Source organism: Lithobates pipiens, unplaced genomic scaffold (assembly GCF_037356315.1).
Source record: "Lithobates pipiens isolate NorthernLeopardFrog02 unplaced genomic scaffold, aLitPip1_a1.2 Scaffold_23, whole genome shotgun sequence".
Taxonomy (NCBI): Eukaryota; Metazoa; Chordata; class Amphibia; order Anura; family Ranidae; genus Lithobates; species Lithobates pipiens.
The window spans coordinates 60,282,027-60,310,022 of record NW_027507785.1 but is presented as its reverse complement, the minus strand read 5'-3'; the positions used below and the strand labels follow the sequence as shown (position 1 = coordinate 60,310,022).

Sequence of the window (27,996 nt, the reverse complement as noted above, 5' to 3'; positions counted from 1 at the left end):
GTGATTGTCCATACAATAGTTTCTTGATGAATGCCAGTTTAACACCACACAGAGTTCTGCTTGGCATACAGAATATTTAGATTTTTTTTTTTTTTGGCTCTAAGTGAGAATTTAAAAGTTCTTGAAACTGAACGCCATTCTTCCCTTCAGTCTTTCAGGTTCCTCTCCTGGACTGAAATGGCTTACTCTGATTTCACTGCACACTGTGAGCTTCTCAGTGTATGCATTAGAAGCTGTAGCAAGTCAAATAGGGCCTGGTTCATTTCCTTCCCAGCCTGAATGATTAGTAATTATTTGAAATGCTGTTCGTTCATATCTGTATGCAGCATTGACAAGTGTTGTCCATTTTTTTTATACTTCCCTGCACCTTACAGGACCTGGTAATGACAATGGCTGCTCATAAAATGCATGAAGGATACTAAAAATGCCCAGAGAAAGGTTTGAATCATGCCTAAAAATAACTGAAATAAATACCTCTCTGCATCAGACTGGAAAGGAAATGGGCAGTTGTTGGACAAACGCTTGCTGAAAGGATCATGCAATGAGCAGAAATAGACCTCATCAGCCACCTGCTGCTCCTTCAGTGTCCAATAATAGGCTGGTGATGGGGACATGTTGCTCATAACCCATTTACAACTGAGCGATTTGTCATGCCATTCTGTAAGCATGAAAACGCTAAGGAGGAATCATCCATTCATACTTGGGTGTCTAGCTGCCACTTTTCCTTCGAAAAAATACACTAGCTTTTATTTGGCCAGAATTGTGCATTTTTGGCCCCGTTCACTTTATTTGGATTGTCTGAGAACGTGCGACACAAGTGTTTTAGCACTTTTTTTTGTGCCTAACAATTAGTCTCCTCCTCCTAGCAACTTCAGGCTTATGAACAAAGTGGATGATTCAGGAGTGTACATGCTGGATGTGGAGCCACCAGCTCTCGTGGACCCTTACCTCCTAGTAAGGGTCAACCTCTTTGACCCCAATGATGACCATTACAACAACCTCTGTGACCCCAGTGATGATCAGTGCAAGAATCTCTAGGATCCCAGTAATAACCATTACAAGAACCTCTATGACCCCAGTGATGACCATTACAAGAACCTCTATGACCCCAGTGATGACCATTACAAGAACCTCTACGACCCCAGTGATAACCATTACAAGAACCTCTACGACTCCAGTGATGACCATTACAAGAACCTCTATGACCCCAGTGATGACCATTACAAGAACCTCTACGACCCCAGTGATGACCATTACAAGAACCTCTACGACCCCAGTGATGACCATTACAAGAACCTCTACGACCCTAGTGATAACCATTACAAGAACCTCTACGACTCCAGTGATGACCATTACAAGAACCTCTATGACCCTAGTGATGACCATTACAAAAACCTCTACGACCCCAGTGATGACCATTACAAGAACCTCTACAACCCCAGTGATAACCATTACAAGAACCTCTACAACTCCAGTGATGACCATTACAAGAACCTCTATGACCCTAGTGATGACCATTACAGGAATCTCTAGGACCCCAATGATAACCATTACAAGATCCTCTACAACCCAATGATAACCATTACAACAACCTCTACAACCCCAGTGATGACCATTACAAGAATCTCTAGGACCAAAGTGATGACCATTACAAGAACCTCTACGACCCCAGTGATGACCATTGCATCAACCTCTATGACCCCATTGATGACCAGTACAAGAATCTCTAGGTCCCCAATGATAACCATTACAAGAACCTCTACGACTTTGATAGGTACCTGCTTCCACTTCCCCTTCTGCCCAGATCGCCAAAGCGATCCAAGTGAAATTCACCCCCCCCTTTGCCCGCAGCCTCGGTTCTCAGTGCTCCATGAGCAGACTGTCAGTCGCCAGCTCTCTGCTCTGCCACCTCTGTGCTCGCCGGAGTTGGGTATCGGTCAAGGCATCTGGGTTGATCCTGACCATATGGTCGCAATCTTTCCCCAGCCTGGACCGGCTCTGTGACGTCAGCGGACAGCAGGCTTCAGCCCGCTGTCTGCTGAAAACTAACTGCACTCCTGTGATTCATAGGAGAAATACAACTAAACGAGCTTTGGCTGCACTTCTCCTTTTTAAGCAGATCCTCAGTCTGATGGCCGGTAACCATTCATCCCAGATGCTCTGAGCCCAGGTTGTCCTGGAACCGCCCCCAGCCTGTGGCTGGGCAGTGAAAGCCGAGGGAGCACAGTGATGATCTCATGTTATTGTCACGCTGCTTCCTTCTTCTTTTAACTTGTCAGCACTGGAACTGATAGGCTCCGGGTGCTGCTTTTTCTCCTTACAATCCAGCCCTGTTGTGCAGGGACTCATATCGGGTCACATTTAGGTACTTACACTGCTTGCATTTAGAAAAATAAATTTACCAACATATTCATGATTACAGAGCTGAATTAAGCTGCCTGGAGTTCAACTTTAGCAAAAAGCGCTCTTTATTGAATAAGGAATAAGCAGAATATACACTTCAAAGCCACCAATCAAATTTTAGTTTGTCCACAGCAGCCAGTAAACGGTGACCTATGATGAAAAGTGGAATCTGATTAGCCGTAATGGATTGCTGCGCTGTGTACATCTCTTCCTGCTTGAAATTGACCTTGCCATCTGCTCGCTGGAGTAAATATTTGCGGTGATTTGCTCGGACCACTTAAACAGCTTGTATGTCAGTAGTAGATATTTTGCAATTCCCCGCAGACAGCTTGACAGTGTCTTATATAACAAGTACTGAAAATAAATTGCTCTAATCACGTCCCCCACTAGCGCAGTCTGGCCGAATACGAATCCCGACACTTAACGCAGTCTGCTATCGATTGTGGCTGCTCCGGAGGGGACTGGCTACATGCGTCTCGCATATTCCGATGTAATTTGCTGAGAGATAAATGGCACTTAGTAATATTTATATCTAAAATGGCCGCGTGATGCGACCCCATTATGATGTCAGAAATACCGCAGGCCTTTCCGTTTACAAAGCGGAGGGCTCTAGCTTCCAGAGACGAGGGGAGTTGTGTTGAATTTTAAGTGGGTACTTCTCCACTTGTCATAGTTAAGTGGCTAAAAATGCGCAAGTATTAGATGTAAACATGAGATGGAGGACATTAAAGAGGAAGTAAACTCTGATGGACTACTATGCATCCCATAGTAGTCCATTATGTGTCACTTACCTGACACAGGAGCCAGCGAAGTCACCGCTGTCCCCTTGTGGACGGAGCCTCCATCTTCTCGGTGGGTCTCGCTGCTCCGGCGTTGTCATTCAGTGAAGCCGCGATGACGTCACTCCCGCGCATGCGGATGGGAGCCGCCACTTGCGGCATGTCGCCGTTGACAGCGGCACGCTCAGTGCGCCTGCGCGCCACTGTCTACGGCGCATGCGCCGTAGACAGCGGTGCCTGTGTTTTGGCAAATATCTCCTAAACTGTGTAGTTTTAGGAGATATTTCTAAAGGCCCGTACACACGGTCGGACTTTTTGACAACAAACATGCAAATTAGCTGTTTTGGAGCAACATCCGACTGTGTGTACGCTCCATCGGACAAACTTTTTCTGTTTTCATCGGACTTTTGTTGGCTCTGCGAACGGACAAACTTTTTGACAACAGAAGTCCGATGGAGCAAAGTCCGACCGTGTGTATGCAAAAGCATCGGACTTTTGTACAAGGTACAAACACGCATGCTCAGAACCATTGCAAACGATCAGACTACAATACAGAAGTTGACCAAAGGTGGCGCTGGAGTCATTGAACGTCCTCTTTTGAAGTGGCGTCCGTACGTTGTGACGTCACCACGTTCGTGTTTGTTGTCAAAAAGTCCGACCGTGTGTATGCAATACAAACTTGTGGACAACACACTTTGTACAAAAGTCCACGGAAAAGTTTGTACAAGTCCGACCGTGTGTATGGGGCTTTAGACCTACAGGTAAGCCTTAATCTAGGCTTACCTGTAGGTCGAAGTGGTTTGTAAGGGTTTACAACCACTTTAAACCCCTACACTTCCTGCCCAGGACTACATGTCCCATGAGGCATTGCTCCTCACACATTCACAAGTTCTCAGGCATTTACTGACATGTATGGACGGTGTACTGAGCTGTATGTGTGCTGCTCTGTATTTACTGATATGTAAACAAACAATGCATTCTGTATGCAGGCCAACTAATCGTCTGGCCGATTAATCGATTATGAAAATAGTAATCGATTGATTTCAGAATCGATTAGTTGTTGAATAATGAATTCGTTGTTTCAGCCCTAGTGCATTTGTGAACCCATTCCCAACGCATGGCAAAGAAAAATTATGGTTTTATGGATGCAGTTCCATAAGCATATGCACTACTCTTTCATAGCGCAATGCGTTCAAATGCATGCACTGTACAGGTACCTGCACCCCCCTCCCCCCTGAAAGGTGCCAATTGTGGCGCCGGAGGGGGGGAGGGTTCCAATGAGCGGAAGCTCCACTTTAGGGTGGACCTCCGCTTTAAAGGTACACCATATACACAAATAGACCAAAATATAAGAAAAGGGTATATAAATCATTTATTAAACATAAACAAGATAAAAGTAAGAATCACAGTTACAGTCAACGTTCTGGGTATAACACACATCTCAACCCTAGCCACTGAGAGAACTGAGGTCACATACAGGTTATTCTCCTGTCCTAGTGTTTCAACATGTTTCGCCAGGACGGCTTCATCAGGTAAAGGATGAGAATATCCAATACATATAAAAATGACAAGACATACAAAACCTTAGATGTGTCAAAGAAAAAAGAAAAGCATAAGCCCTTGTTGTACACACAGTCGGACATTCTGACAACCAAATCCATTGGATTTTGTCCGAAACTGTTGCATACAAACGGTCGGACAAAGTTGTCGAAAAATCCGATTGTACATAACGTGATGACGTTATTTCTTTATGACAGGACTACGTTCAGGCTAGTAGCCAATAGCTTTGATCTAGGAATTTGATCTGAGCATGCGTAGCACTTTGTCCGTCGGAGTAGGCTACACATGATCGGAGTATGTCTGATCGGAGCATTTTGTCTGAAAATTTTACGGACAAGTTGGAAAACTTGGTCCGTCGGATACTGCGACGGAAACAGTCCGATGGAGACCACACACAGTCGGAATATCCGACAAAACGGTCCGATCGGACACATTCCGTCAGAATCTCCGACCGTGTGTACAGGGGCTAACAGTTAATAAATAGCAATCTAAATAATAAAAATACAAACATGGCCAACAGCACACGAAAGCCTTGTTGACTCATTGGGTATATACCTTATTGAGTCCACATGTTCCAGTAATCCTCCTCAAAGTTGGGGGTAGCTGTCTCCTCTACACATGTGATCTTTGTGGGATCTTTTGTTGCAGATATTGGGACTTATCCCCCCCCCCTTTTTTGGGGGGGAATTCCATTTGTCCTACCTGTTTTTTTCACATATGTGGACTTAATTGGACTTTTCTTCACTTTTTTTTCTCTTTTTCACCCCTTCTTTGTGCCAGATGATTCATTTTGTTGATCACATCTGAATTTATTCACCATTTATTAAAGCGGGAGTCCGCCGGGACTCCGCGTTTTTTTTTTTTAAAGTCAGCAGCTACAAATACTGCAGCTGCTGACTTTTAAAATAGTGACACTTACCTGTCCAGCGCGCCCGCGATGTCGGCACCCGAAGCCGATCTCTAGATCGACACTCGAGTGCTGCCGCCGCCATCTTGGGTATGGGAATCAGGAAGTGGAGCCTTTCGGCTTCATTTCCCGGTTCCCTACTGCGCATGCGCGAGCCGCGCTGCGCAATGAGGACGGTCCCCGCTGCCTCTGGGATCTGTGTGTTTCCCAGCAGGCAGAGGGGCACTTGCAGAAGGGGGCGGGCACTTGCGGAAAGGGGCGTAATGTATGCCCCTTTCCGCAGAGAGCTAGCCCGGAATTGGGTGCAGTTACCTGGATTATCCAGGTAACTGCACCCCCCTCCCCCCTGAAAGGTGCCAATTGTGGCGCCGGAGGGGGGGAGGAATCCGATGAGCGGAAGGTCCATTTTAGGGTGGACCTCCGCTTTAATAGTCTAATTTCATGTTTATTTGATTGATGTTTTCTACCTGCCAAGGTTTAAGTTCACTGGCTGTTATATACAGATGAATATTTCATAATCACAAAAATATTTTGTATTTACACAGATATTTTTTTTCCCTTTAGCGCTGAACGTATCCTTTTCATATTTGCCAAAGATTTGCGGGGCACCCCCTAAAAAATGCATTAACCACTTACAAGTTAAAAACTTTTTTTTTTAATAGGAAATTACCCCCAAACATTATATGTTTTTTTTTTTTTTTTTTTAACACCCTAGAGCAGTGGTGCTCAACCTGTGGCTCTCCAGCTGTTGCAGAACTACAAGTCCCATGAGGCATAGCAAGACTCCGACAGCCACAAGCATGACACCCAGAGGCAGAGGCATGATGGGACTTGTAGTTTTGCAACAGCTGGAGAGCCACAGGTTGAGCACCCCTGCCCTAGAGCAGTGATGGTGAACCTTGGCACCCCAGATGTTTTGGAACTACATTTCCCATGATGCTCCTGCACTCTGCAGTGTAGTGGAGCATCATGGGAAATGTAGTTCCAAAACATCTGGGGTGCCAAGGTTCGCCATCACTGCCCTAGAGAATAAAATGGCGGCCATTGCAATACTTTGTGTCACACCGTATTTACGCAGCGGTCTTGCAAGCGCACTTTTTTTGGGGAAAAAAATACACTTTTTTTAATTAAAAAAAATAAGACAACAGTAAAGTTAGCCCAATTTTTTTTTTTTTTATATTGTGAAAGTTAATGTTACGCCGAGTAAATTGATACGGGCGCAATTTTGAAGTGTGAAATGTTGGGTATCAATTTAGGTACAGTGTATAAGGGGCGCTCTGAGCATGAGGACCAAGCAGACAGTATCTCCAGAGAGGCAAGGGTCCAATGATATATATATATCCAACACTGAGGGCTGCACTCAGAAAAGAGGAGCAAATTCTCAAACAAAATAAGACAGAAGAGAGAGGCGCCTCCAAGTGCAGAATAAGTAGCTGTTTATTTCCTCAAACAAGATTAAAAACACTTACAAAATCTGGCGAATTAAAAAGTGTGTAGTCATTGATAATGCAAATGGTCCGGCAGGCGGAAGGGTCGAAATGTGTCCCTTACTGATGACTACATCCGGGTCATGCTGACTCCCGTCTCTCACTGCTGACATCACTTCCGGTATCCCCGTCCATCATGAACTCGGTGTGTGTACCCATTCATCAGCTTACCGGTAGCTCTGTTTTTGGTACAGCACAGGACACAATTGTCTCTACATGCCGGGGACCCATCTGCCTGCCGGACCATTTGCATTAGCAATGACTACACGCTTTTTAATTTGCCAGAGTTTGTAAGTGTTTTTAATCTGCACTTGGAGGCGCCTCTCTCTTCTGTCTTATTTTGTTTCAGAATTTGCTCCTCTTTTCTGAGTGCAGCCCTCAGTGTTGGATATACATATCATTGCACCCTTGCCTCTCTGGAGATACTGTCTGCTTGGTCCTCATGCTCAGAGCGCCCTTATACACTGTACCTAAATTGATACCCAACATTTCACGCTTAAAAATTGCGCCCGCTTGTAGAATGGCGACAAACTTTTACCCTTAAAACTCCCCATAGGCGACATCTTAAAAATTCTACAGGTTGCATGTTTTTAGTTACAGAAGAGGGCTAGAATTATTGCTCTCGCTCTCCCGATCACGGCGATACCTCACATGTGTGGTTTGAACACTGTTTTCATATGCGGGTGCTTCTCACATATGCGTTCGCTTCTGCACGCGGGACAAATCTTATTTATTTTACCTTTTATTTTTACACTGTTCTTTAAAAATAATAAAAATAAAATGTTTGTGACTTTTATTTCTATTACAAGGAATGTAAACAGCCCGGCAAGGTTATGGAGACGGGTGGGGACCATCTTGCCCTCACTCATCTCCATGCCAAGGAAGGAGCAACATCCGACCGCCTCTGCTGCTGCCGACGGCGGAGGGCACCGGAGCGCTGCAGGAGGGGGCCCGCTCCCGCAGCCGACAAAAAGTGCTCACACAGCGAATCCGCCACCGAGACCACTTTTATCTGAAAGCAGACCGCCGGCCAAAGAAGCGGATACCGGGGTTATGGCAGCTAGCTAGGTTAGGACGTATATCGGCGTGGGCCGGTCCGTAAGTGGTTAAAGATGGTGCAGCCATAAGACCATACAGACAGAAAAAAAAAACGATTACCGTATATACTCGAGTATAAGCCGAGATTTTCAGCCTCTTTTTTGAGGCTGAAAGTGCCCCCCTCGGCTTATACTCGAGTCATCGCTGTCTGCCCGCTCGATCAGCGTGTCGAGCAGACAGACAGCGGCCATTCTATGATTCAAAAGCCGCTCCTCCGGCTCCGCCTTCGCCTGTGATAGGCGGAACACTGAATTTCCCAGCAGCCTGTGTTCCGCCTATCACGGGCATCGTCTCATCCTCGTACTACGGACGAGGATGATACGACGTCCGTGATAGGCGGAACACAGGCTGCTGGGAAATTCAGTGTTCCGCCTATCACAGGCGAAGGAGGAGGCGCGGCTTTTGAATTTTACAATGGCCGCCGACGAAGAGGGCACGGGACAGAGGCAAGGCAAGGCAAGGCACGGCACGGGACGGGACGGGACGGGACGAAGGCAAGGCACGACACGGGACGGAGGCTGGGGACAAAGGCTCGGGACACAGGTAGGCTGGACACACACACACACACACACACACACACACACACGGATGGAGACACACACACACGGATGGATGGATGGATGGAGACACACACACACACAGGGATGGATGGATACACACACACACAGGGATGGATGGATGGATGGAGACACACACACACAGGGATGGATGGATGGATGGATGGAGACACACACACACAGGGATGGATGGATGGATGGATGGAGACACACACACACAGGGATGGATGGATGGATGGACACACACACACACAGGGATGGATGGACGGACACACAGGGATGGACGGACACACAGGGATGGACGGACACACAGGGATGGACGGACACACACACAGGGATGGACAGGCATGTCTCACCCTCGGCTTATACACGAGTCAATAAGTTTGCCAGTTTTTTTGGGGGTAAATTGGGGGCCTCGGCTTATATTCGGGTCGGCCTATACTCGAGTATATACGGTACAGCGCACACATAAAAAAATGACATTTAACATTTAACACCGGAGCATATTCAGAAAATATGGGGATTTAGTTACATTTCCATATTCGCGACATAATTTTGTCCCTTGCTGTGCTGGCTGCTTCTAATACATTTGGGGCATCAGCGCGGTATCCTTTTTCTTTGCAAAAATTTCTACATTTTTGTGTCTTTGTATAGCTATACCTCCTCTTTTAGCTGTCAAACTTTGCTTTTTAATTAGACTTGAGTTTGCCGATTTTTATTATTTTTTTTTTTATTTTATTTTTTACTTTTTGTACATAAATCTTCTGTTTTAAAAGAGGTGCTAAGGATAGGCATGTAGACATCGTATCACAATGTGGAAACTTCACCTTGCCCGGCGTGGTGGCTGCATGCCTTTCTGTACCGGGGATCACTTGGAACTTTGATACAGACAATGGTGTATTTTCCTACATGTTACAGTCCAGTGGCCGATAAACAGCTTACTAAATCATTCATAGTGTCTCTTCTTGGGAACAAGAATCCTCCAGACAGGACGGCTCTGTGGCTCTCTCAAGTCTTTGCCAAAGCTGATGGCTTCTATAGGCGGTTTTATTTCTTTTAACTTTCAATAAATTTCACATGTACACAAAGGATAAAATGTGTAATCCATAGGTGTACATGTAGTTATCAATACAAATCAAGAGAAGGGACAATAAAAAGAACATATTAAATGAAATGTAAAACATTTGTAAAATATATATAGGTATATGTATATAATATGTATGTGTGTGTGTGTATATGTATATGTGTATATATATATATATATAATATAACATTAAAAAGGAAGAACATTCTATGTCATGAAAAATCATTGAATTAATTAGGGATAGCCATTTTTTAGTACTCGCCGATAGCAATTACCGATACCTACTGCAACTGTTTTGTTTTAACTTCAGCTTTCAGCAATGGTACAAATCATTGAAAAGTTATTTACAAATGAAATAAATAGATTTTTTTTTAATTTAGCACTTTTTCAATGTGAAATGTGTTAAAGTGGTTGTATCGTGTTTTTTTTTTTTTTTTTAACTTTTACCTACAGGTAAGCCTATAATAAGGCTTACCTGTAGGTAAAAAAAAAAAATATCTCCTAAACCTGTGTGGGCACAGGGGATTTTCGGCTGAAAGCCTAGCAGACGGCGGACTTTGCCGGAAAGAAATCTCCCACGTGCATGTACGGGAGTGAAGATATTGCGGCTCCGGCATCGCGGCTCTAATCGTGGCGCCGGAGCCGTGATACCTGGAAGACACGCCGAGGGAACATGTCAGCTCCCTCGGCGTAGATCATCGGAGATATCGGGGCATCGTTCTAAGGTAAGTACTTCATAATGAGCTAGTATGCGGTGCATACTAGCTCATTATGCCTTTTCCCTTGCAGGTCAGAAAAAAAAAATGTCAGTGGGTTTACTACTGCTTTAATATATATATATATATATATATATATATATATATATATATATATATATATATATATATATATATATCTCCATGACATTGCAGGGCGGAAGCGACGTCTTTTTTTTTTTTTTTTTTTTTTATTGCATTTTAGTGTAAATATGAGATCTTTTTAAGAGGTCACGTCAGGCTTTTTTTCTGTTACAAAGGATGTTTACATTCCTTGTAATAGGAATAAAAGTGGCACAATTTTTTATTTTTATTTTTTAAACCGTGTAAAAATAAAAAGTAATATAAATAGGAATAAGAGAGAAAAAAAATTTAAACACACTCCGTTCCGATGAGCTTGTGTGCAGAAGCGAATGCATACGTGAGTAGCGCCCGCATATGAAAACTGTGTTCAAACCACATGTGAGGTATCGCCGCAAGTAATTTGCTAGCAAAAAAAAAAATCTGCTTTTAACTTGTAAACAACAAATGTCAGAAAGAGGCTCGGTCCTTACGTGGTTAATTACATTGTCCCTTTTATTTGTGTCTGTGGTTGATGGCACTAATTATTTTAACCATTTGACCTCTGGAAGATTTACCCTCTGTAATGACCAGATTGTTTTTTTTGCCTTTTGGTACTGCGTTACTTTAAAGGGGTTGTAAAGGCAGAAGGTTTTTTTTTATCATAATGCATTCTATGCATTAAGATAAAACTTGTGTGTAGCACATACAATTGTTATAATTTTTTTTCCCCCACAAATCGAGCTTTGTTTGGGTGCCATTTGATCACCACTGGGTTTTAAGTTTTTTGCGCTATAAAAAAAAATAAAAAAAGACTGAAAATTTTGAAAAACAATATTTTTTACTTTCTGCTATACAACATATCCAATGAAAAAAAATTAAAAATGTCTTCATTCATTTAGGCCAATGTGTATTCTTTATAGTTTTGGTTTAAAAAGAAACACAAAAAAAAACAGCAATTAGTGTATATTGATTGGTTTATGGGAACATTATAGCATCTACAAACTATGGTGTATATATACTGGAATTTTTTTTTTTCATTTTTTTTTATACTAGTAATGTCAGCGATCAGAAACTTATAGCCGTACTATGAGATTATGGCAGACAGTTGGACACTAACTGACACTTTGTGGGAACCAGTGACACTAATACAGTGTTCAGTGCTAAAAAATATGCACTGTCACTGTACTAATGACACTGGCTGGGAAGGGGGTTAAACATCTAGGGTGATCAAACTGTTAACTGTGTGCCTAGCCAGTGTTTTACTGTACTATGTGAGGTGCTTTTACTCAGTGAAGTGAGAGATTTTATTCTCGGCTTTGAGGCTAGGTTCACACTATAGCGATGCGGGAACGCCGCAAATCCGCGGCGTTTTCCCACATCGCATACCTCCCGCCGGCAGTTCACACTGCCCTATGCGGGATGGCTGGGAGTGTCAAATGATATGTTAATGACACCCCCAGATCCGTCCGCATATCGCAGTGCGATCTGCACACTCGCACAGGAATCGGATCGCATGGTGTGAACCCCCATGCGATCCGATTCTGCTGCGGACCAAAAAAAGGGTCCCGTGCGAGTTTGCTGCGGGAGCGATGCGAATTCAGCCATACTATCTGTATGGCTGAACTCGCATCGCTACGGAGATCGGATGTGATTTGCACTGCAGTGCGGTGCGAATCACATCCGGATCTCCCCCCGCAGCAGTGTGAACCCAGCCTGAAGGGACACAAAATCTATCCCCCCCCCCCCCCCCCCCCCCCCGTCTGAACGGAACTGAGCCTTGTTTATATTGGCAGAGCTCCATTCTGAGTCTCTGCCCAAGGATCGACAGGTGCTGGCAGACATCCTGTGCCTGGCACCTGCAGATCGGCTTCTGTATTGAATAATCACAGCAGAAGCAGCCGCCTGCCCCTGGTGCACGTGAAAGCAGAAGTGCAGAATCACGTGTGTGTGTGTGTGTGTATGTATGTATGTATATATATATGTATGTGTATGGATATATATATAGAGAGAGAGATATTAAAGAGGGAAATATATATATATATCTCCATATATATATATGTATCCATATATTTTCATCTCTCTCTCTCTCCTCTCTCTCTCTCTCTCTCTGTCTCTCTCTCTCTCTCTCTCTCCTCTCTCTCTCTCTCCTCTCTCTCTCTCTCTCTCTCTCTCTCTCTCTCTCTCTCTCTCTCTCTCTCTCTCTCTCTCTCTCTCTCTCTCTCTCTCTCTCTCTCTCTCTGTCTCTCTCTCTCTCTCTCTCTCTCTCTGTCTCTCTCTCTCTGTCTCTCTCTCTCTGTCTCTCTCTCTCTGTCTCTCTGTCTCTCTGTCTCTCTCTCTCTCTCTCTGTCTCTCTCTCTCTCTCTCTCTCTCTCTCTCTCTCTCTCTCTCTCGCTATATATATATATATATATATATATATATATATATATATATATATATATTATATATATACACTTGATTGTGCACAGGAGGGCTGCCCTGTAGCAAATCTGCAAATTAATACATTATACAATAAATGTTAACTTAAATAAAAAAAATAAGAATTAACCATCAGAAATAAAATTCAACGTTGTGAAAACAAATCATTGAATAGTACGGTATATTCTTGTTTTTGTATACATAAGATAAGATGGGAATCACAAATCTGTGCATGTAGTTATAAACAAACGTCAAGAGAAGGCACATTAAAGGAACAAATTAAACATGTAATTTTAAAAATGAGTAAAAATTTTAAATCAAAAAAGAGAGAACATTCCACATTGTCAAGACAAATCATTGAATAGTACATTGTTCTACTTGTATGTAAAAGGATAACATGGGTATCACATAGATGTACATGCAGTTGTAAACAAACAATGAAAGAAGGGACATTAAGGAGAACAAATTAAACATCAAATGAAAACATTTTGTAACAATTAAATATTAAAAATCAAAAAGAAAGAACATTCCACATTGTGAAGACAAATCCTTGAATAGTACAATTTTTCTGCTTGTATCTAAAGGATAACATGGCATCACATAGTTGTACATGTAGTTTAAACAAATATGCGAAAGAAGGAACATTAAAAATAACAAATTAAACATTGAATTTTAAAAAATTAAAAAAATTAAATATTAAACATCAAAATAAAGAACACTTTGCGTCATAAAGACAAATCATTGAATGGTTCTATCTTCCACTTTATTAAATTTTTAGGATTATTCTATAACTAAATATTATTACACCAGCAGTTAGAATTATAAGAGTCCAGAGATCGGCTCCAAAAATTCTGAATATCCCCAATGGGGACATGGACAGTAATACAAACTTGATTGAGGGTCTTCTTTCTTGGCACTATCCAAAACTAAACAAAAAATGTTTTTCAAAAATGTATTAAAATTCAAAATTTAACTTTGTATTCATATTTTTTTTTCTGTATAGTTGACACCGTTTGAAGTAAAAGAAAGGGAGGGGCCAAAGAGTAAAGTAGGAAGAAAAGGAGGGGCCAAAAAAAAAGTAAAGTAGGAGGTTTTTAAAGAGAGGTCTGGCAAATAATTAGGGGAACAGTTTAGGGTTTTTTTTTATGTATAAATCCCCAGGATACTGCGGGTTCCATGTGTTCATCAAGTTCAAAGCTCCATTTACTAGATAGCAACATTTACTAGAGGAGCGCCTGTAGCGTTGCTAGCACCAGGCATCTAGCCGCTGCCCTGTTTCAATCACCGGTGTCCCTTACAACCGGTCATGCTAGTCAAACTTAGCCTGGGAATCTTCCCCTAGGCTCCTTGTTGACTTTGTTGTACCCTATGAGAGAAGACAAGGAGGAGCCTGGAAGGAAGAACATCTCCTGCCCCGGCATTGAGCTGCAATGTACACACAGTCTGATAACTGTGTATGGAGGGAATGGCAGTGGACTTTTAATGATGACCAAAGAGTAAAAGAGAGAAGGTATGGAGGAATGTGGAGAAGGATCATAGAGAGGTAGAGTAGGCATTGAGAAACTGGTGGTTGTCATTATTTGTTATTTGGTTTAAAAAAAATAAAAAAAGGCTGATCAGTCTAAAATGGCCTGTCCTATTTTTTGTCCCAGTCTGGGCTTTAAGGTAATCTCCCCTTATTGAGAGTCAGCAATACGGTATTCAAATTCTAGTGGTCACTCCACTCTAGTACCTCCTCGGGGGTAAAGGTATCATCTGAAACAGATCAGTCAGGAACTTTGCATTCTATTGTAAATTGCAGCAAAATGTCCCACTTTTAAAAAGTGTTTTTACACTTTATTTTTCTTCAGCTGTGGACAACCTTCCTATTCAGATTCTGTTTTGTTCTTACAGGTGACCAAAAAAGTGAAGAGTATGCAGATGTTTCACCGGCCTGTAAATGGTGCCATGCAAGGGGACCGGCTGGGAATCTGTGTCACTCAGTTCGATCCTAAGCTGCTAGAAAGAGGACTTGTCTGCACCCCAGAGTCCCTGCACACCATCCACGCCGCCATAATATCGGTGAACAAGATACAATACTTCAAAGGATCGCTCAACACCAAAGCCAAGTTCCACATCACAGTTGGCCATGAAACCGTCATGGGGAAAGTTATGTTCTTCAGTCTCCCTCCCCACCTCAACCCAGAAGAATCCACAGATGGGTTTGACTTTAGCAAAGAATACTCATACCAGGATAGCTACCTTACAAAGGAATCAACAAATTCAGAACAGGACAAGGTAGATGGCCAACATGGGTGCGATCTCCTTCCCAAGCAGCAGTGGGCCCTCTTGGAGTTTGAGAAGCCAGTCACGTGCCCCAAGTTGTGCCTTGTCATTGGCTCAAAGCTGGACACTGACATTCATTCCAACACCTGCAGGCTGGCTTTCCATGGGGTCCTTCTGGTGGGGGTGGAAGACAAAAATTATGCAGAAACCTTTCTTCCCAAGTTAAAGGTCTTCAAAATGAAGCATAAGGAAGGGCAAGTTGAAAGGGTAAGGGCTGTTTTTCATTCATCTTAATCTTCACTATGTATATGTTTTTTTATTCCTTGAAAAACCAAAGACTGGCAGGTGTACCATCCAGTCAAAAAAATTTAACTTTATTGGCACAACATTGAGACACTAAGAATGTAAATAAAAATCACATGAATACAGCACTAAGACACTGTGGAAGCCAAAAAAAAAAGTCAAGGCGTTTCGCTCTACTCATGAATAAATGCAGAGACAGAGCGAAACACGTTGACCCTTTTTCTTGACTCCCACAGTGTCTTCGTGCAATATTCATTTTATGCTTTAAGAAAGTTGGATACCCATATACATCTATGTGCAGCATATGGGCATTAAAGCCCACCATTTTTTCCATCGCACAAAAGGTTGGCAAGATGTTAACATGGATCTGAACCCAAAACAAAAATGTAATTTACGTTGGCTTAATCACATGACTAGGCCGACCTTCCTTCGTCCCCTGGGCTCACGAGCCTAGTAAGACACTGAGGGAAGGGGTTAAGATCACATTGGAATGGGGCCCCCTGGCCCTTTTTTTTATTTACTGCTCCTAAGCCACAGTCATGTTTTGTAGTGTGTACTGAAACATCTCATCGCAGATCCATGCGCTCTTTTCTTTATCCTGGGCCTTGCATGCAATGTTCTCTCCACGACAGGCTGCCCCGAGCCATTGACTTTTATTGCCGGGCCCACCGGGAGAGCGTATGAAAGCCAGGTGGAAGCGAGATAGAACCCAGTGCACTTCTACTTCCAGCGTCTGTGTGAACTCGGCCAGTAACCGCGACGGGGACTCTACAACGTATACTTTGCTGCAGCTGGCAGACTCCGCGGGACACGGAGAGGTTTACAAGGTTTACTCTCATAAAAGTTTCCTTTTTACTTCTATCAGACTTGATTTATTTGTTTCTCAAAGCAGAGTTTATGTTAGCATGAGGAAACGTGGAACTGCGATGAAACTCCAACAAAAACAGAAAGAGATTAAAGAAGAAACATTGCCTAAGTGTATACGCAGAGATTAAACAGGTAAAGGGATGCTCCAGCCAAACACCCAGGGGCCACGACCTACCTGGGGCTCTGATGTATCTCCTAGATTCTCACTGCCACTGGATTGACTGAAACTTCCCACTTGCTGCCACTGCACCACCGCTTGTCTCTCTATTCTTTGCCACTGAGACAGCGAGCACTTTCCCACTCCCCACCACTGCTCCAAAGGTGCACTTTTCCACTCTCAAAGTTCACATCCAGGTTCGTCGCCACTTTAGCAACAGCACACTTCCCCATTTGCTGCCACTGCCTCGACTCACACTTCCCCAATTACTGCCACTGCACTGTTGCCCACTTCCCCAATTGGCTGCCATTGGAACAAGTCACACTTCCCACACTGGCCGCCATTGGACCAAGGCACACTTTCCCCAGTGGCTGCCATTGGACCAAGGCACACTTTCCCCAGTGGCTGCCATTGGACCAAGGCACACTTCCCCAGTGGCTGCCATTGGACCAAGGCACATTTCCCCTACTGGATGACATTGGACCAAGGCACACTTCCCCCACTGGCTGCCATTGGACCAAGGCACACTTGCCCCCCCCCCCCCCCCCCCCACTGGCTGCCATTGGACCAAGGCACACTTCCCCTCCCCCACTGACTGCCATTGGACCAAGGCACACAACCCCCCCCCCCCCCCACTGGCTGCCATTGAACCAAGGCACATTTCCCCCACTGGCTGCCATTGGACCAAGGCACACTTTCTCTACTAGCTGCCATTGCACCAACACGTAGTTCCGCACTTACCACCACTGCTCACTATCTGCTACTGCATGGATGCACACTTTCCCACTTGCCACCACTGCACCAACACGCACCCTTTCCCCACTTGCTGCCATTGCACTGACACTTCCCTACTTACCAGAACCAATGCACACTTCCCCCACTGGCCCCCCACTGCACTGACTTGCAATTCCCCATTTACCATCACTGCACAGGCGCATGCTATCGTATTTGTCTCATTCATTGGATAAAGCACACTTTTGCTAGTTTTATTTTAGGCATGTCCCCTGTAAGGCATCCTGGGACTCCTAGTTCACCTGCAATCGGGAGCCCTCCGGTTAACCCGCCCGTTGTAGCTAGCCAGCGACGTGTGTCGGGAGCAGCAATGTGCCGCTCGCCGTGTTTTTGTCCTGTGTTTCTATTCTGTTGTGCGGTGAAATGTTATTATTTGGGCTGCTTGCAGTCATTTCGCCGAAGCATGTCATGGAATGCGGCAGAGTTATCTCTTATTTGGGTTTCTCACCTTAGTAGCAGTCACTTTCTGCAAGAACAAACAGTAATTGATACCGGGAGACGCCAAGAAGTTGCAGAGATTAAAAACAAGAGAATGGCGGCACTGGAGAGGGATCGCAGATCGGAGGAGATGGAGAACTCCTCGGTAATGACACATTTCTTGTTTTGCTAGTGCCTTATGTCCTCAGAAGAGACTTTATAATTCAAAACACCTTTTTAAGGGGTAGTCCACCCAAAAATGATATTATATGTGGAACCTGGAGGGCTGTAGCATGTGTTGGATGATGCAACACCGATATTCCCCTGCTGTAATTCCTGACTCTGTTCCATTCCACCTGGGGGACCCTTTGGGTGTTCCCGTCCACATTTTGTGTGTTCATGCTTCTTCTCTTACATTTTTTCATAGTATAAAATAAATAATCCAGCAGAGACGGTGGGAATCGCACACAATGAACACAAAGGTGCGCATACTCAGGGACCTAGCAGAGGAATAATGGGTACCCCTCATAAGCACACAGCAAATGTGTAGACTTGGGAGCTCAGCACAGGGATAGTGGGAACACCTCATAATGGGCACAGCAGGTGTACAGACCCAGGAACTCAGCACAGGGATGGAGGGAACCCCTCATAATGGGTACAGCAAGTGTACAGACCCAGGAACTTAGCACAGGGATGGTGGGAACCCCTCATAATGGGTACAGCAGGTGTACAGACCCAGGAACTCAGCACAGGGATGGTGGGAACCTCTAATAATGGGCACAGCAGGTGTACAAACCCAGGAACTAAGTACAGGGATGGAGAAAACACCTCATAATGGGCACAATAGGTGTACAAACCAAGGAACCCAGCACAAGGATGGTAAGAACCCCTCATAAAGGGCACAGCAGGTGTACAAACCCAGGAATTTAGTTTAGGAATAGTGGGAGCCTCTTGTAATAGATATATCAGATTTACAGACCCAGGAACTAAGTACAGGGATGGTGGGAACCCCTCATAATGGGCACAGCGGGTGTACAAACCCAGGAACTCAGCACAGGAATGGTAGGAACCCCTCATAATGGGCACAGCAGGTGTACAGACCCAGGAATTCAGTTTAGGGATGGTGGTAACCCCTTGTAATAGTTCCTGGGTCTGTAAATCTTCTATATCTATTACAAGGGATTACCACCATCCCAAAACCGAATTCCCGGGTTTGTACACCTTTTATGCCCATTATGAGGTGTTTTCTCTATCCCTGCACGGAGTTCCTTGGTCTGTACATCTACTATATCTATTACAGGGGGTTACCACCATCCCTAAACTGAAGTCTTGGGTCTGTAAATCTGCTATATCTAAGTGCAGGGATGGTGGGAACCCCTCATAATGGGCACAGCAGGTATACAAACCCAGGAACTCGGTTCAGGGATGGAGAAACCGCCTCATAATGGGCACAGCAGGTGTACAGACCTAGGAACTCACCACAGGGATTGTCCAAAACCCTCATAATAGGTGCAACGGGTGTACAGATCCAGGAACGCAGCTCAGGTGTGATGGGAGCCCCATATAATGAGCACAGTAGATTTGCAGACCTGGAAACTCAGCGTAGGGATGGTGCCCCAACCCATAATAGGCATAGCAGGCATACATTGCTGGAGACTTGGCACAGGGATGGTGGGAATCCCTCATAATAGGCATTTCAGGTATATAGGACTGGAGACTCTGTACAAGAATGGCAGAAACCCCTCATAACAGGCATAGCAAGGGGATAGGACTTGATCTTTTTTGTAAATCTGCAATTTGCTACCTGGAGATCCTGCCAGTAACAACACTTCCTCCTGCAGGCCAACAACGCTAACCCATTGACCCCATAGTTGGCAGCCTTGGTACACTTCTTCGGTTGGCCTTGGGGACGGCCTATCAGGTCTGCAGAAGGTGTGCACAGACCCAATAGACAGGCGAACAGCCGCCTGAAGAAGTGTGCACTGACAACATTGTTGCTTATTTCAGGGCGGTGACTTGGGCTTGTCAGCCTGACACAAGAAGTGCTGTTGCTGTATGGACCTTTAGGTTAAAAACAATGTGAAATCTGTATGCAATGGGGGGGAGATTTACTAAAACTGGAGCGTGCAAAATATGGTGCAGCTCTGACACCTGCCTTTACATGCACATGAACTTTAATGGCAACCCAGTCTTAGTCCGTAGGGTTCAATATTGCATTGGTCCACCCTTTGCAGCTATAACAGCTTCGGCTCTTCTAAGAAGGCTGTCCACAAGGTTTAGGAGTGTGTCTATGGGAATGTTTGACCATTCTCCCACAAGCACATTTGTGCGGTCAGGCACTGATTTTGGATGAGAAGGCCTGGCTCGCAGTCTCCACAATAATTCAACCCAAAGGTGTTCTATCGGGTTGAGGTCAGGACTTTGTGCAGGCCAGTCAAGTTCCTCCACCCCAAACTCGCTCATCCACACTATATTGCCATAAGTATTGAGCCACCCCTCCACATCATTTGGTGGCAGTGGGATTATGGTGTGGGGTTGTTTTTCAGGGGTTGAACTTATGCGCATACACAAGATCAGAATTTTGGTCAGAAAAAGCTCTGATGGTTTTTTCCCGATGGGATTCCACTCAAGCTCGGCTTGCATACACACTGTCGCACAAAAGTTCTCTGAACTTTCAAACGTCAAGAACGCGGTGACGTACAAAACTACGACGAGCTGCGAAAATTAAGTTCAATGCTTCGGAACATGCGTCAAATTGTTTCCGAGCATGCGTAGGAAGTTTTTGCGTCAGAATTTGTACAGACGATCGGAATTTCCGATCTGAACTTTTTCCGACCGATAAATTGAGAACCTGCTATCAATCTTTTGCTGGTCGGAATGGTCCGATGGAGCATACACACAATCACATTTTCCAACCATATGCTCTCATTGGACTGTTGCTGGCGGAATTTCCGATCGTGTGTACGGGGCATTAGGGCGTCGGCATACTAAGCCCTTGTACACACGGTCGGAGATTCCGACAACCAAATCCGTCGGATTTTGTCCGGATCTTGTCCGAAACTGTTGCATACACACGGTCGGACAAAGTTGTCGAAAAATCTGGTCTTTCAGAACGTGATGACGTTATTTCGTTACGATGGGACTACGTTCAGGCTAGTAGCCAATAGCTTTGATGTAGGAATTTGATCTGAGCATGCGTGGCACTTTGTCCGATCGGCATTCTTTACACATGATCGGAGTATGTCCTATCGGACCAGTTTGTCAGAAAATATTTCCAGCAAGTTGGAAAATTTGGTCCGACGGATATTCCGACGGAAACAGTCCGATGCATACCACACACAGTCGGATTATCCGACAACACGGTCCGATAGGACACATTCCGATGGATTCTCCGACCGTGTGTACAATGGCTAAGACATTTTGGACAATTTCATGCTCCCAACTTTGTGGGAATAGTTTGGGGATGGCCCCTTCCTGTTCCAACATGACTGCGCACCAGTGCACAAAGCAAGGTCCATAAAGACATGGATGAGCGAGTTTGGGGTGGAGGAACTTGACTGGCCTACACAGAATCCTGACCTCAACCTTTGGGAGGAATTAGAGCGAAGACCGCGAGCCAGACCTTCTTGTCCAACATCAGTGCCCGACCTCACAAATGCACTTCTGGAAGAATGGTCAAACATTCCCATAGACACACTCCTAAACCTTGTGGACGGCCTTCCCAGAAGACTTGAAGCTGTTATAGCTGCAAAGGGTGGGCCAACTCAATATTGAACCCTACGGACTAAGACTGAGGTGCCATTAAAGTTCATGTAAAGGCAGGTGTTCCAATACTTTTGACAATATGGTGTGTGTGTGTGTGTGTGTGTGTGTGTGTGTGTGTGTGTGTGTGTGTGTGTGTGTGTGTGTTTATATAATATAAAATATAATGTATGTATGTGTGACAAACATTTTCTTTCTTTTTATCAAGAAATACAAATAAACAACATAATTAAGAAAACGAAGAATAATCCTCCATCGTTTTGCCCATAAATTTTTTTCTTCTCTGTGATTGTATCTATAGCTCAGACAGTGTTTTGCAGATGTCAGTATTGTCCCCGGTAAACCCTCATAAGTGTCTGTGCGCCCGTACACTTCCCGGTGCCTCAGGTGCCCGCCGTTACCTGCGCGGACTCACCCAGACGCCAGTACAAATATATTTACGGCTTTGATGTCTGCCTGGCTTTGTTTGGTTTTTGGCTGAACGGTGCAGACTCACTAAGTGCAGTCCGGACAGTGCGGGAAGGAGTCGTGTTGCGCTCACGAGGTTGTAAAGAATCACCGGCTGGGAATAAAAGCTTCCATCGTGTTGACCTAACATATTTATGAGCTCTCAGTGCATGTGTATAGACATACTTTTTTATTGCGCAAATCGCCTGTTAATATTGTTTCAACTTTCAACCTTTGTTTTGGCAGAATTTACATGCCTGACCAGTTCATGGGAACTCGACAAGACGGCACAGGAACGGATAGGAGATGCTGAGCTCGGATATGCCACAGCTAAAGTCACTGAAATAGAATTGTCATGCTTTTGTGCTAACAACCTCAGTTTTTAACTTTCCTGATCCTGCAGTTGTGCAGGGAGTCTAGGGCCGGTGATGTGTCGAATACTGTCCCCCATCGGATAGTGTCCGCCCTGTACTGCGCTAGCGCAGTACGGAAGACAAGGAGACGCCGTAAGTTTCCGAAGATGAACGGCGCCTGTGCACTGAGTCCAGGTTCAAGCCCCACCATCCAAGTGGATATAGAGTTAGACTAAAAAATTGCCGAGCGAAGCGAGACCGTGCCCGAAGCGTGGCGAGCGGTCCTGTTACTAAGTGCTACCATATGTCCACTTGGATGGTGGGGCTTGAACCTGGACTCAGTGCGCAGGCGCCGTTCATCTTCGGAAACTTACAGCGTCTCCTTGTCTTCCGTACTGCGCTAGCGCAGTACAGGGCGGACACTATCCGATGGGGGAAAGTATTCGACAGTTTTGGCAGAACACCGGCCAAAGACAGTTCGAATCTCAGCCGGTTCAGCAAGAAAACAGCTGAGATTCGAACCATGTTCAGGCGGTCTGAATGGACCAAGTTGATCGATCAGCTTGGCTACAACCAGCCTTCTGGATTTTACATGCAATTATCGCTAGCGGCTGGTATAGCCACTAGCAATAATCACTGTGTTCTGCCGGCGGGGGTGGCTCTTCCTCCTGGGAGAATGCAATGGCTCAGCGGGAAAGATTCCCCTGTCAACGCTGTGGTTGCAGGATAGACTTTTGCTCTGTGTATGGCCTGCATGAGTCTGATTGTGCAGTCCATTGTGCACCAGTGCACTCAGTACTCAGCACCCAGTAAAGCTGCCCATACAACAGTTAGAAATAGTTCCTGTGAAATTCTGATAATTTACTCATGGGGCGCTGATATCACGCTCTCTACCTCATCCAATCAGAGAATGCTTTACATTCATTGAGAAAATGCAATGCAGTCTGGTAAACAAAACAAAGCAATATGGTAAACAAAAACACAGGGGGCTGGGGGGGGCGCCTCTAAGTGCAATATTTATAATAACTTTACTGGAGCAGTCAAATAAACACTCACATGTGTTCCATGAATAAGTGCGTGTCTACTAGTACCAACAGAGGGGTCGCCCAGGTTCCAGTGGTGGTGTCGGACAGTGCAATCCGGGTCACCACTCATCGGATGTAGAGGGGGACTTCCGTAATCGCTGTGGAACATGGAAGTGACGTCACGCCAGAAGGACGGTCCTGTTGTCCTGGTAACCTGTTTTTGGAGCGCCAGTCGGCTCCTTTGTCAAACCAACTGGTTTGATAAAGGAGCTGATTGGCACTCCAAAACATGACCGTGAACCTGGGCGACCCCTCTGTTGGTACTACTAGATATGCACATTCATATGGAACGCATGTGAGTGTTTATTTGGTTGCGTCATTAAAGTTGTTATAAATATTGCACTTGGAGGCGCCCCCCTGTGTGTTTCTGTTGTCGTACAGAGATCCTTTCCTGTCTCTAGGAGGAGCTGCCCACCTAGTGCTCTCTTGATGCACCATTCCTTCCATTGGAGTTACGGACTTTTGTAGTTTTATTAACTTTTATGAACTTAACATATATTACAACTGGTTTCATATAAGACTATGGGAGTTTTACATGCTAATTTACCAGAGATTGCGCCATAAACCTTGCTATTATAAATGGTGCCCATGCCCTGCAGCCAACTCAGAGGTATGGTATATACTTAGATACATTGGCCCGAGCTGGACCAACGTGACTATGAAAAAAAATACCATACCTGGGATTCTTCTTCAAAGGGTAAGTTCACCTTTTCATCTTTCATGAAAAGGTGAACTTACCCTTTGAGGAAGAATTCCAGGTATGGTATTTTTTACATAGTCACATTGGTCCAATGTATCTAGCAGGGGTCTCCTAATTTTCTAAGTAAAGGGCCAGTTTACTATCCTTCAGGCTTTAGAGGGTCTGGACTGTGGCCAGTGGGAGTAGAAAATGTCCTAGTGTGGGAGCAAACAATACCTCATCATCGGTGTCAGTAGGAGGAATAATGCCCCATCATTGGTGTCAGTGGCAGTACGTATTCCCCATTGTTGGTGTCAGTGGAAGGAATAGTTCCTTGTATCGTTGGGGTCAGTGGCAGTAATTATGGCCAATTATTTTTGCCGGGGGGAAGGATAGATAAGTGGGAGAAATGGTGCCTTTATTTTTGGTGTCAGTGGCAGTAAGTATTCCCCATTGTTGGTGTCAGTGGAAGGAATAGTTCCTTGTATCGTTGGTGTCAGTGGCAGTAATTATGGCCAATTATTTTTGCCGGGGGGAAGGATAGATAAGTGGGAGAAATGGTGCCTTTATTTTTGGTGTCAGTGGCAGTAAGTATTCCCCATTGTTGGTGTCAGTGGGATTTAATAGTTCCTTGTAGCATTTGTGTCAGTGGCAGTATTTATGGCCAATTGTTGGGAAGAATAGTACTTTGTATAAGTGGGAGGAATGGTGCCTCATCATTGGTGTCAGTGGGAAGAATAATGCCTCATTGTGGGCGTCCTTGTTAGTAGTTAAGGCCAATTGTTGGTGTCAGTGGGAGGAATAGTTCCCTGTATAAGTGGGAGAAATAGTGCCCCAAGGGCTGGATAGAGGCAAGTAAAGGGCCGCAGCTTGGAGAGCACTGGTGTATGTGTGTGTGTGTGTGTGTGTATATATATATTTCTTAAAGTTTAATAAAAAAAATGACTTACGTCAGTGCTACAGTTTGAATTTAAAACGTATTTGTGTGAACTGTGAAGTTAAGTCATGGATTGTGGAAACTAACTAGTGTCGGGTGATTGTATACAGTGTATACCACATTTACCACTGACTAATGCAGAGTTGCAATGCAAGGAGATCAGCTAAAAGTAGTTGGATCTGTATGTGCATTATAATTAATCTAAATTAGTCGATTAACCGTTTAAAAAAAAATGGATTAATCGAACACGAAAATTGTAATCGGTAACAGCCCTATATATATATATATATATATATATATATATATATATATAATATAAAAGAAAAAAACAATAGAATTGAATCAAAAGAATATAACTGTCTTCCAAAATTCAAATTTTGAATAGAATAAAATTGATTTCAAATGGAATTTTAATGGAATTCGATTTGAATGCTATTCAAATGGAACTTGAATTGATTTGAATTTTCTAAAACGAATTAGAAATGATTGTAAAGTCTCGTTTTTTGTTTCCTATAGAAATAATAAACATGTTATACTTACTTGCTCTGTGCAGTGGATTTGCACAGAGCAGCCCAGATCCTCCTTTTCTCAGATCCCTCTACCTGAGCTGAGTCACGGCTCCCTGTGTCCATGCAGACACGGAGCCCCGATCTGGCCCCGCCCCCCTCTCCCCTAATTGGCTAGCTCGGTTTGATTGACAGCAGCGGGAAGGAGAATCTCGGATGGCTGGGACACTCGTGGAGATCGCTGAACAGAGAGGGACCTCAGGTAAGTATTAGGGCGGCTGCTGCACACAGAAGGCTTTTTATCTTAATGCATAGAATGTATTAAATAAAAAAAAAAAAGAAAATTCCGCTTTTACAACCCCTTTAAACTAAACAAATTTATTTAAATAACAAAATTAAACAAATGTTTTCGTTCTGCACATGTCGAATAGGCGCTGCTTTAGGTTGGTCTCCCACACTATCCTTGGGTGCAATGCCCAGCTCTTCAACTGAAGACTGACGTATGTAAAAACTCTGGATGGCCGCACGCCACAAGGTCCAAGTTTATTGAAAAGCCATGTAAACAAACACATATACAGACAGAATAAGGTGCATCTGGTGAAAAAGAGTCTACGCGTTTCATGCCAATTCTGTGCTTTCTCATGACTAGCTCTTGATGCGTTTCACACTAATTCAGCGCTTTCTCATGACTAAAGGGTGGAACCGATCACTGCCTCCACATTGCAAACTCAAAGCCACCTCACAACAGCTGCTAATCGATTCCACCCCCAACTTTCTCCATACAAAGAACCAGCAGAAAACATTAGAAACAATGTAACTAATCCAAACAAATAACTAAATCCACATCTGTGATCAACATACCATGAAAAATAATGCATGAATCTGTGCTACATAGTATCATAGCAGAATGATCCTAGGAAGCCACGTGACAGGGTGGCAATGCAGGTGTGCATTGAGAGACAGAGCATTGTTGTCCTATTACAGGAAGTGCTTGAACGAGGACCCTGATGGCAGGATCACCGGGTATTATTTTAATAAAATTTGCAGATATTAACGTAAAATTTGAAATGATAATAACATGCTAAAACCTCTAGATTTAAGTGATTGGATTTACGTATTCTTTAAGGTTCTGGGTGACCTCCGGTTATCAATACACAGGAACATTCACTCCGTGATATACTGCTATGCACTTTCCATATAATGTCTTACAAATTTGTAAATGTAGGGAGAAAAATAGGCAAGAAATTCTTCTAAATAAACACCGCGGGTAAGAAGTCGCTTTGCCAAGACTAAAAAAAGTCGAGCAAAAATTCCCTCTGTGCAGCCAGAAGAAGGTGAATTCCGCCAAGTTTCTGAATCAGGAACACCTGTGATCGGGGGGTCTGTGCAGCCGGACGGGTGGACGTTCCTGGGATCCTGGCTGGAGGGGCTGCGTTGCTTTTCCTTTGTCTGTGATCCTGGGCTCGGGTGGCTTTTACCTTCTTTCTTCTTGTTGTCACAAACAAGGATTTTCCAAATAATATATTGCAGATGTGTGTTGTGTTTTTGTGAGCCAAATTTTCTTTGAGAACCTAAATAAGTCGCCATCATATAAATATGGCTAAAGTCAGCCATTTTCTTTTATGATTTTTTTTTTATTTATATTTTTCATCATATAAATATGGCTAAAGTCCATCATTTTCCTTTGTGATTTTTTTTTTCAATCCTATAAATGTGGCTAAAATCAGTCTTTTTATTTTTTATTTTTATGATTTTTGCTTTATTTATATATATATATATATATATATATATATATATATATATATATATATATATATAGATATATAGATATATATATATATATGTATGTATGTATGTGTGTATATATATATATATATAAAACAAAAAGGAAAAAAATGCACTAAAAATCAAAAGGTTATTAAATAACCTAAGGCTACTTTCACACTGGGTCGTTGAGGTTAAAGCGCCGCTAATTTTAGCATTGCTGTACCGTGGTTTTTTCGCCCGTTCCCCCGCTAAGGGCCGAAAAAGGGTTAAAAGTGCCCACAAAGTGCCCCTGCAGCAGTGCTTTGCCAGCACTTCGGCAGTGCTGCCCATTAATTTCAATGGGCAGGGGCGCTGTAGGAGCGGTGTATACACCGCTCCTACAGCACCTCAAAGATGCGGCTTGTAGGACTTTTTTTGGTGTCCTGCCAGCACACCGCTCCAGTATGAAAGCCCGAGGGCTTTCACACTGGAGTGAGATGAGAGACTCTTTACAGGCGCTATGTGTGCGCTATTTTTAACACTATAGCGCCTGTAAAAAGCACCTCCAG

General features: G+C 44.0%; 1 protein-coding gene across 1 annotated transcript in view; it reads left to right on the top strand.

The window, feature by feature from the left end:
• EEFSEC (eukaryotic elongation factor, selenocysteine-tRNA specific) overlaps nt 1–27,996 on the top strand; it is a 247,788-nt gene that overhangs the window by 127,260 nt on the left and 92,532 nt on the right. Inside the window, exon 5 of the mRNA XM_077451722.1 lies at nt 15,005–15,643. Within this exon, the coding sequence (XP_077307848.1) occupies nt 15,005–15,643 (639 nt within the window). The remainder of the gene's footprint in view (nt 1–15,004; nt 15,644–27,996) is intronic.